General features: G+C 47.2%; 1 protein-coding gene across 1 annotated transcript; it reads right to left on the bottom strand.

Annotated features, from left to right (window-relative positions):
- Nucleotides 1-446: 446 nt before the first annotated feature.
- On the bottom strand, nucleotides 447-1,530 carry LOC116957144 (olfactory receptor 52K1-like). Its single transcript, XM_032979109.2, has 2 exons — nucleotides 1,015-1,530; nucleotides 447-918 (listed from the first exon to the last, which is right to left on the bottom strand). Exons 1-2 carry the CDS (start codon nucleotides 1,528-1,530, stop codon nucleotides 448-450), a joined length of 987 nt encoding a protein of 328 aa, XP_032835000.2. The 3' UTR covers nucleotide 447.
- Nucleotides 1,531-10,987: the final 9,457 nt, after the last annotated feature.

Below are 10,987 nucleotides of genomic sequence, written 5' to 3'. Positions count from 1 at the left end.
ACCATCTCCACCCACGCACCGTCTCCACCCACGCACCGTCTCCACACACACACCGTCTCCACCCACACACCGTCTCCACCCACGCACCATCTCCATCCACGCACCGTCTCCGCCCACGCACCGTCTCCACCCACACACCGTCTCCACCCACGCACCGTCTCCACCCACGCGCTGTTTCTACACCTGCACAGCCTCTACATATGCGTGCGGGTGATTGTGTTGGCCTTTCTTGTACTTTGCACTCCTATCGTGTCTGTGTAACCTGCGTTTGTTGTTGTTGTCGTAACGTTCTTACCCCGCGCCCCTACTGGAACATCTCTGACAAAAGAGCTTCGTGGCTCACCGGATACCTCCAGCGGTATGATTCTGGGTCTAGGGGGAGGGGGGTGGTTGGGAGGAGGGGGGGTGGGGTTGGGGGGGTTCCCCCCCCCCCACCCTCCCCTCTCCTTAATGAGTGATGGGCAGCACCTTCCTCCGGAACAGCTTCCGGACGCCGTGCTGGATCTCCACCGTCCTCAGGCCGTAGATGATGGGGTTGAGCAGCGGCGGCACCACGTGGAAGTTGATGGCCAGGTAGGCGGGCAGGTAGACGGAGTCGACCAGGTACCTCTGGATGTGGTTCTGCGCGATGAGCAGCACCACGGACACCTGCAGCACGAGGAACACCATCAGGTGGGTGACGCACGTGCGCAGCGCCTTCCCCCGTCCCCGCCGCTCCGCCCCGTCGCGGGCCCCGCCGCAACCGAGCGTCGCGACGAGGGCGTACGACGCCAGCACCGTGGCCGCGCCGCCGGCGAGCAGCGCGGCCTTGACGCCGAGGTCGTAGGCGCGGTTGACCGACGCGTCGCCGCCGGCGGCGTCGTCGCACGCCATGCGCACGAGCGCGAAGTGGTCGCAGTGCGGCATAGCGACGGGGCGCTCCCCGCACAGCCGGAGGCGCGCGGCGAGCGCCGCGAAGCCGAGCGCCGAGGCCGCGGCGGCGGCGCCGTCGACGGCCGCGGCGGCTCACGTGGCGAGGGCCCGCCAGTTGGTCGCGAGCGCCGCGTAGCGCAGGGGCAGGCGGACGGCGAGCGCGCGGTCCACGGCCATCGAGGCGAGGGAGAGGCCCGCGAGGGGGGCGCCGTAGACGTGGCCCACGAACATCTGCGCCAGGCACGCGCCCAGCGGCACGCCGTCGGCTACGCCCGCGGCGTAGCGGGCGTAGCCGGGGAGCGTCGCCGCGCTGCCGAGGAGGTCGCAGGCGGCCAGGTTGGCGAGCAGGACGAACATGGGCCTGTGGAGGCGGCGGTCGAGGAGGATGGCGGCGAGGAGGAGGGAGTTGCCCGCGACGATGGCCGCGTGGGCGGCGGCGAAGAGGGCGACGTAGAGGGGCCGGAGGGACGGCGGCTCGCGGAAGGGGCTCGACATGAAGGCGAGCGCCCACGGGGACTCCCACGCGGTCACTCCGGCGGGGGGCCCCGCCGGAGGAGCGGGATCCCACGCGGTCGCGTTGAGGGGCCCGCGGAGGGAGGTGGCGTTCGGTGGCGACATCGCTGCGCCCGAGCACGCGCGCGGGCAAGACAGGGTTTGTCGCTCTTGTTGGTTTTTCGTTTTGCCGCGAGGTCCTCTGTGAGGCCGGGTGGGTAAGGGGGTTAGGGGTTAGAGCAGTCGGTTAGTGTATAGTGCAGTGTACAACGTAGTGGTTTCGCGTAGTGTACAGTAGTGTGTAGTGTGTTGTGTAACAGTGAGCAGTAGAGTATAGCGTAGTGTATCATGTAGTGTATAGTGTTCTTGGTTCTTTTGGTAAAGTCACGTAGAAGGGAAACAATGAAATGATAAACAGATGGTATTTTATTGTTTTATTTTATCATTATTTTATTGTTTCCCTTCTACGTGAATTTACCGAAAGAACCAAGAATACGAATCCCTACAGTCACGAAGGCTTTAAATCTAAATTTAGTGTATAGTAGTGTATAGTGTATAGTAGTGTATAGTGCAGTGTATAGCAGTGTCGATTATAGCGGAGTGTATTATGTCGTGTATAGTAGTGTTTAAGGTAGTGAATAGTGCAGTGTATAGTAGTGTATTGTATAGTGTATAGTAGTGCACAGCAGAGTATAGCGTCGTATATAATGTAGTGTATAGGGTAGTGTGTAGTGTAGTGGTTCTTAACCTGGGATGCATCACGAACCCCCTGGGGTTGCTAGAAACTTTGATACTGGCAAAAAAATGATGTAGCTGCTGCTCACCCCGAGCTTAAAATACTCTACCAGGTGTCTTCACGTTCTAAGATGTAGATGCCACTGGTTCTTCACGTTGTACAGATGTAGATGCCACTGGTTCTTCACGTTCTACAGATGTAGATGCCACTGGTTCTTCACGTTCTACAGATGTAGACGCCACTGGTTCTTCACGTTCTACAGATGTAGATGCCACTGGTTCTTTACGTTCTACAGATTTAGACACCACTGGTTCTTCACGTTCTACAGATGTAGATGTCACTGGTTCTTCACGTTCTGTAGATGTAGATGCCACTGGTTCTTCGCGTTCTACAGATGTAGATGCCACTGGTTCTTCACGTTCTACAGATGTGGACACCACTGGTTCTTCACGTTCTACAGCTGTAGATGTCAATGGTTCGTCACGTTCTACAAATGTAGATTGCACTAGTTCTTCACGTTCTACAGATGTAGACACCACTGGTTCCTCACGTTCTACAGATGTAGATGCCACTGGTTCTTCACGTTCTGCAGATGTAGATGCCACTGGTTCTTCACGTTCTGCAGATGTAGATGCCACTGGTTATTCACGTGCTGTAGATGTAGATGCCACTGGTTCTTCACGTTCTGCAGATGTAGATGCCACTGGTTATTCACGTGCTGTAGATGTAGATGCCACTGGTTCTTCACGTTCTACAGATGTAGATGCCACTGTTTATTCACGTTCTGCAGATGTAGATGCCACTGGTTATTCACGTGCTGTAGATGTAGATGCCACTGGTTCTTCACGTTCTACAGATGTAGATGCCACTGTTTATTCACGTTCTACAGATGTAGATGCCACTGTTTCTTCATGTTCTACAGATGTACATGCCACTGGTTCTTCACGTTCTACAGATGTAGACGCCACTGATTCTTCACGTTCTGTAGATGTTGATGCCAATGGTTCTTGATGTTCAGCCTCTAGTCATTGTGCCGTGGTGTAACGTGCCCCCAATGTCGCTCTTACTTTAAGGAGACATACAAAAGTAGGTGGGGGCGCCTTATGCACAAAGACAAAGATCCCCCGTGTAGCCTCTAACAAGACTGCTGGGGCAAGTGCTGTTAGCGAGCAGCAGCACCTACAAAGGCTACCGGCACTGTGGCACACGAGGGGGTGGGTGGCCAGCACCACGCCCGGCCGCCTTTGTCTCCCCCGGCGGCGACGTTTGCTTCCAACACCGCGCCAACCACCCGGGGTTCTCATTTGAGGAGGCTGAGTTCGTCCCTGGAACCAGTTCAGGTGTAATCGTCGCTGCGAAGTTCCACATGTGGCACTCCGAGGCTCGTGTTTAAAAAAAAATTAACAAATTTCACGAAGACTTCATGCATTTCCATCTTCGGAAATATCTCTTCTCCGTATCCGATCCCTTCACTCGGCATCAGATCTATGGCGGAGCCAGGATTTTCAGGTGGGGTGGTGGGGGGGGTGGTGGGGGTGGGGGCAACCCCTCCAGCAATGAAAAATTCTAGAGGAGTTGTTCGTAAGAAAGGATCGAGGGATCGAATTCGTACCGCGTCGCGCGATCAACATCGCGCTCGCTGAAGGTGTCGATGCCTTCAGGGAAGCCGTGGACTCTGTAGACGCAACTGCGCACAATTCTGTGAGTCGCTTGCAACCGCTTTGCCGTTGCTTATCGCCAATTATGGACTCAGACTATTGTCCTATCATCTCATGGAGTCCCTGGCACGTGAAGATATGCTACACAGTGGCAGTGGGGGTGGGGGGTCGCTAAGTGCCGATTTATTACTGATAAACCCCAATGATCCGATCGAAATTAGGGATTTCGATCGGATCATTTGGGGGGGGGGGGGTACGTACCACTCCTCCCCGCCAGATGCATAAAAGCTGCCCCATGCCTTCGTCTCTCCTCGCGTAGGCGTATTGCGATGTCTTGCCCACTCCCCTGCCGTGGCTGAGAAGTTTTGCTGATCAATTATCGACTGATAAATTCGTTCAGAATGCTTTCTGGCGAGGGTGTTTGCCGGCGCAGCCTCCAGTTTCACACGGGATGCCGTTTGTCGCCCCATTGTCAACTTAACAAAGCGGTGAGATGATCTCGCGCCAGTATGAAAAGAACAGGAATAGGTTTTTTGCCCTTCTCTGGCGACACAACAGGAGTTGCAAGGGATTAAGTCACTGCGTTAACCACGCGCGGTACTTGTGGTGAACATGCGGACAAAGCACATCCTCGGACGTTCTTTCGGTGAAGTCACGTAGAAATAATATAAATGAAATAATAGAATACGACGTTTCGATTGCAACACAAGAAATCGTCATCAAGTAGAAAACAAAGCTAGTGACCTTGGAAATAAAATGCAATACAATACATAGAGTCGGCTAACACAACAGTCAACACCCCACCAGGTTGATTAATGTTCTTCCAAAGATTGCTAAATTTGAGAGAGAGAGAGAGAGAGAGACAAAACACAGACGCGGAGACACACAGATAGACACGCAAGAGAGAGACTCACACAGAGACACAGAGAGAGAGACAACAGAGACACACAGACAGACACACAAGCAGAGAGAGACTCACACAGAGATACAGAGAGAGACACACACATAGACACACAGACAGACACACAAGCAGAGAGAGACGACATATAGAGACACACAGAGAGAGACACACACAGAGGCAAACAGACAGACACACAAGCAGAGAGAGACTCACACAGAGACAAACAGAGAGAGACTCACAACATAGACACACAGGCAGACACACAAGCAGAGAGAGACTCACACAGAGACAAACAGAGAGAGAGACACACACAACAGAGACACACAGACAGACACACAAGCAGATAGAGACAACACAGAGACAAACAGAGAGAGAGAGACACACACATAGACATACAGACAGACACACAGGCAGAGAGAGACTCACACAGACACACAGAGAGAGACACACAACATAGACACACAGACAGACACACAGGCAGAGAGAGACTCACACAGAGACGCACAGAGAGAGACACACACACACATAGACACAAAGAGACACATCCTCTGGTAGTATGTGATGATGCCTTGTTTTTGAAACTGATTGGCCTACACTAGAGACATCAGCGGCCTTCTTCAGGGCCTAGTCTCACCACCATCGTCAGAGCAGAGAACAACGCTCAAAAGGCGGACAGCACAAAGGCAATGCCACCATCAGAGTATGTATAGCTTGGGGAGAGCAGCTACATCATGGGATACCTTTTACCGTCAGTATCAAAATGTGAAAAATCCAGAATAGGTTTCACCCTTCGTGTCTCGCTCCAGCGCTGTCCTCCAGACAGTCTCGTCCCTTCACCTGATGAAGGCCGCTTGTGTTGTGGCCGAAACGTCGTGAGAATTTTATTGTGTTATTTTATTTTATCAATTTATTTTTATTCTCATTCTACGTGACTTTACCGAAAGAACCAAAGAAGAGGTGTAATAATATTGAAAACAGGAGTTGTGTTAAGATGTTCAAACACCAAACAGAAACTCTTTTTTTGCAAGGACTAATGTAATGCAATGACCACATATACTTGTGGTGGACATGCAAACAACATGCTGTGATCATAATAATAATCATAGATGGCATTGTCTTTGAAACTGATTGGCCTACACCAATCAGTTTATTTAGGGCCTCGTCTCACCAGCAGTGTCAGTAGACCACAATAATAATATACTATTAAATTTCGATTTAAAGCTTTCGTGACTGCAGTGATTCATATTCTTGGTTCTTTCGGTAAAGTCGCGTAGAAGGGAAATAATAAGATAATACAAATAAAAACGTCGTGAGAATTGTATTGTTTTATTTTTATTATTTTATTAATTCCCTTTCTACGTGACTTTACCGAAAGAACCAATAATATCATATACTGTTACTTAAGTATGCATTCTCTTTATAAATAATAATGTAACTTCTTTTTATTTAAAGCTTTCGTGACTGCAGTGATTCATATCCTTAGTTCTTTCGGTAAAGTCACGTTGAAGGGAAACAATAAAATAATAAAAATATAAAACAATAAAATTCTCACGACGTTTCGACTGCAACACAATTAGTCAGCATCAGGTGTGAAAACCATCGGCAAGAACAATGTTCTAGTGTATACTAGTACACAATGTTCTTGCCGTTGTTTTCACACCTGATGATGACTGCTTGTGTTGCAGTCGAAACGTCGTGAGAATTTTTATTGTTTTATATATGTTTTATTATTTTATTGTTTCCCTTCAACGTGACTTTACCGAAAGAACCAAGAATAATCATGTAACTATCATGGCATATTGGCATCGTCTTTGAAACTGATTGGCCTATTCTAGATTTAAAGCGTTCGTGACTGCAAGGATCCATACTCTTTGGTTCTATTGGGTAAAGTCACGTAGGTAAAAAATAAAATAACAAAAATCACGACATTTCGGCCACAACACAAGCGGCCTTCATCAGGTGAAGGGACGAGACTGTCTGGAGGACAGTGCTGGAGTGAAAAAAGGCCACGCTCAGATCACGACCTTTAAGCTGTGTGAGAAGAAACAAAGCGCCTTGACAAAAGGAATTAGCATATAATTTAGCATTGACATGGCTGAGTGATTAGCTTGTGACTGGTCACAGAAATGGTTATGTTAAAGCATACACATCCGCAAAGGCACCCCTTGACAAAGGAATTAGCATAGAATTTAGCATTGAAATAGCTAAGTTAAAGCATACACATCCGCAGAGGCACCCCTTGACAAAGGAATTAGCATAGAATTTAGCATTGAAATAGCTGAGTGATTAGCTTGTGACTGGTCACAGAAATAGCTATGTTAAAGTCAGAGCATATACATTCACCGAGGCACCTAGTACAAATCAAACAGGAGAATTTAGCATTGAAATAACTAGGCGAATTTAGCATTGAAATAGCTGAGTGATTAGCTTGTAACTGGTCACAGAAATAGCTATGTTAAAGTCAGAGCATACACATTCCCCGAGGCCTATACCAGAGACAGAGGCCTTCTTTCGGGCCTAGCTTCACCGCCAGTGTCACACCAGAGATCAATGCCCAAACGAGGACCTTGTTCTGGCCTACATGACTGACATGCTGTACCCCCATCGTGTGTCCCCCACCGCCCCCTCCCCCCCCCCCGCCTCCAAGATCCCTACGATCCGGGCAAGACGCAGATCTTTTCCCCGCGTTCTCAGGTCGAGACTTTGGTCTTCGGGTGATCGGGATTTCTTTCCCCCCCCCACCCCGTGAAGCTGCCCCGTCGCATGAGACCACTCTTCCACGAGACATCCCTTGAGAGTCTGTGGACAAATTTTGATTTAAAGCTTTCGTGACTGCAGTAATTCATATTCTTAGTTTTTTCGGTAAAGTCACGTTGAAGAGAAACAACAAAATAATAAAATATATATAAAACAAAAAAATTCTCACGACGTATCGACCATAACTCAAACGGTCATCAAACCAACACACCTGAAGATCACCGTTTGAGTTATGGTCGAAACGTCGTGAGAATTTTTTTGTTTTATATATATTTTATTATTTTGTTGTTTCTCTTCAACGTGACTTTACCGAAAAAACTAAGAATATGAATCTGTGGAGAATTTTTTTTTTTCTTAAATGCGCCTTAACACCTATGTATACATCTGTAATACAGGTTTGTTATTTTGGGGTTAGGTCGTGCAAATATATAAACGTGTCGTTAAAGCCGCCACCACCCGATACAGCCAATGAGCAAGGTTTGTCACATAAACAGAATGTAGCCAATTCGTTACTAGCGCAGCACTAGTGTATAGTGAAGTGTATAGTAGTGTGTAGTGCATAGTAGTGTAGTGTATCGTAGTGTAGTGTATAGTGTAGTGTATAGTGTAGTGTATAGTAGTGTAGTGTATAGTAGTCTGGTGTGGAGTGCAGTGTATAGTAGTGTGTAGTGTATAGTAGTGTAGTGTATCGTAGTGTATAGTAGTGTGTAGTGTATAGTGTAGTGTATAGTAGTGTGTAGTGTATAGTAGTGTAGTGTATAGTAGTGTAGTGTATAGTGTAGTGTATAGTAGTGTGTAGTGTATAGTAGTGTAGTGTATGGTAGTGTAGTGTATAGTAGTGTAGTGTATAGTAGTGTACTGTATAGTAGTGTAGTGTATAGTAGTCTAGTGTGGAGTGCAGTGTATAGTAGTGTAGTGTATAGTAGTATAGTGTAGTGTATAGTAGTGTAGTGTATAGTAGTCTGGTGTGGAGTGCAGTGTATAGTAGTGTAGTGTTAGTAGTGTAGTGTACAGTAGTGTAGTGTATAGGAGTGTAGTGTATAGTGTAGGTTATAGTGTAGTGTACTAGTACAGCACACCGGTGTGTTGGAGAGCCAAGCCACAACATTTACAATCTGAGTACGACGTTTCGCCAGTAATCACAACCAGCTTCATCAGGCGATAGCCAGATTTGTCGGGAAATCCTCCCGTTTCGTTCCTCAAATAGAGGGGTAGATGTGATCACGTCACTTGTGAGCACTTCTTGCGTGAAGTTGAGGGGGGCGGGGGGGGGAGAGTTAATGAAAGCATATAAATGAGTATGGTTATTCATTGCTGTTTGGGTTATTTATATGGTAATAAACGTACATTGTGCATGCGCGTTATGCGAGCTCACTGTGCTTGTACCTCCTGTCGAGTGTGTGCACTCAAAGAGCCATGCCTATTATTGTACAACGGTAGTCCCTATTGAAGTATGCCGACCTGTATAGGCATGCATTTAAACAATCTGTTACTTGATGAGTCGCTTCCAAGCAGCACTAAGTCTGCAGCTATCTGAACGGTTAGAATTATTTTTGCTTCTCTCAATTTCGACAGATTCTCAAATTAGTCGTGGCCAGTCGTAGCTAGTTTTGGACTAGAACTTCAACATTATCCAAATCAATTGAGTGCCCTTGTTGGCACGCGTGTTCTGGCACCGTAGGTGTTCTTTTAATCTCGTGCTGATCATTCGTCGTTCTGTTTGCCCAACACAGCATTTTCAACAATTGCAATTAATCAGGTACACACCTTCTGTTGATAGCTTCGGTAATACATCTTTCGTACCAGATACAAATTTCTGTATTTTACGTACCGTGATATAAAAATCTGACTCGGATGTTTTGTTTTTCCAAACATCTGACTAGTTTATCGGTTACTCCCGCAATGTACGGTATTTTTTTATAGTTGTATAACTTGGGCAGTTTCAATCCTCGTGTTATTTGATTTGGTTTTGGAATTCAGTGCCCTGTTGCCATGCGCATCATTGTAACCGGTCAATTGCAGCGCTTCGTGAACATGTTTAATTTTACTTCTCAGACTGTCCCCATCTGACACTTTCTTAGCCCCGATGCATGAACATCTTGATGAGAGACGATTTCTGTGCGGGGTGATGGTGTGACTCTGAATTCCGATAGGCGTAAGTGTGCGTTTTCTTTCGGCAAACGCTGCCTGTGTTATTTTACCATTTCGACCGCGTCCGAGCAGAATATCCAGAAATGGGAGAGTTCTGTCAGCGTCCACTTCCATGGTGAACTGGATGGACGGGCTTTGCGAGTTGAGATTATTTAAACATTCGTTAAGTCTATCTTTGCCGTGTGGCCAGACCACCAATGTATCATCCACATATCTAAACCAACCAGAGGGGTTTAGTGTGCCTGAAGCTATTGCTTTTATGTCAAAATCTTCGATGTACAATTTCGCTATCACGTGAGACAAATGAGAGCCCATTGCTGCTCCTTCCTTTTGTTTATAGAAGTCACCTTGCCACAAGAAATGGGTGTTCTTTAGACAGTGTTCAGCTAGTCGTGGGATATATTTGGCTAAGCCTGCGTTCGTTACAAGAGAAATGTAATAGACTCGTTGACCAGAACCCACGTAAACAGAGAAATCGTGTAAAAACTTACAAAAATATCATTAGGGGCCGTACATAAATGACGTCACATACCTGGGGGGGGGGGGGGGGGTGGGGGCGGTCAGACATTTGTGACGATGTGTGACGAGGGAGGGGGGGGGTTGAGAAATGTGACGTCACATCAAAATAAAAATGCGCAACTTTAAATAATTATAGACAACACACTTCTACTTAAATTTTGATTTAAAGCTTTCGTGACTGCAGGGATTAATATTCTTGGTTCTTTCGGTAAAGTCACGTAGAAGGGTTTTCACACCTGATGATGATTGCTTGTGTTGCAGTCGAAACGTCGTGAGAATTGTATTGTTTTATATTTTTATTATTTTATTGTTTCCCTTCTCCGTGGTGACTTTACCGAAAGAACCAAGAATACGTTCTACTTAATTAAATAGTCTTTTTAATAAATGTTTTCTCCTACAACATCAGAGTGCAGCGCCACATTAAATACGCACTACAATGACAATAGTTTAAAGCGATTTGAAGCGTGTTTTATTTTTTTAGGGGGGGGGGTGGAAGAGCTTTGTGACGTCATACTTGAGAGGGGGGGGGTCTGACTTTTTTTGACGCCTTGTGACGAGGGGGGGGAGGGGGTCAAAAATCGTCCAAAATCGCGTGACGTCATTTATGGACAGCTACCTTAGTGATAATTGGTTTTTTTTACCCTTTTATCTGGCAACAAAACTGCCACCTTTTTTTACAAGGAGTCATGTTTATTTTGTTACTGGCTAAATGAGGTTCCCAATGGTGTAAATGCTTATCCCGAGCTCTCATACTCTGATGGTGCATTGCCTTTGAGTTGTGCGCCTTTTGGCGTCTCCTGGTCCAACACCAACGTGAGACGAGGCTCTAAAGAAAGCCGTCTCGGGTGTGGACCAATCAAT

Source organism: Petromyzon marinus, chromosome 70, assembly GCF_048934315.1.
Source record: "Petromyzon marinus isolate PM22_M1 ecotype Great Lakes invasive population chromosome 70, UKy_Petmar_22M1.pri1.0, whole genome shotgun sequence".
In the NCBI taxonomy this organism is placed as follows: Eukaryota; Metazoa; Chordata; class Hyperoartia; order Petromyzontiformes; family Petromyzontidae; genus Petromyzon; species Petromyzon marinus.
The sequence above is the reverse complement of the archived record's forward strand: the minus strand, read 5'-3'. Positions and strand labels throughout refer to the sequence as shown.

Bases quoted from the DNA above. Each gene is read 5' to 3' on its own strand.
- LOC116957144 (XM_032979109.2), bottom strand. From the start codon at position 1,530: ATGTCGCCACCGAACGCCACCTCCCTCCGCGGGCCCCTCAACGCGACC. The intron at 919-1,014 runs GCCACGTGAGCC...CTGTGCGGGGAG, and splicing joins CGACCAACTGGCGGGCCCTC to CGCCCCGTCGCTATGCCGCA.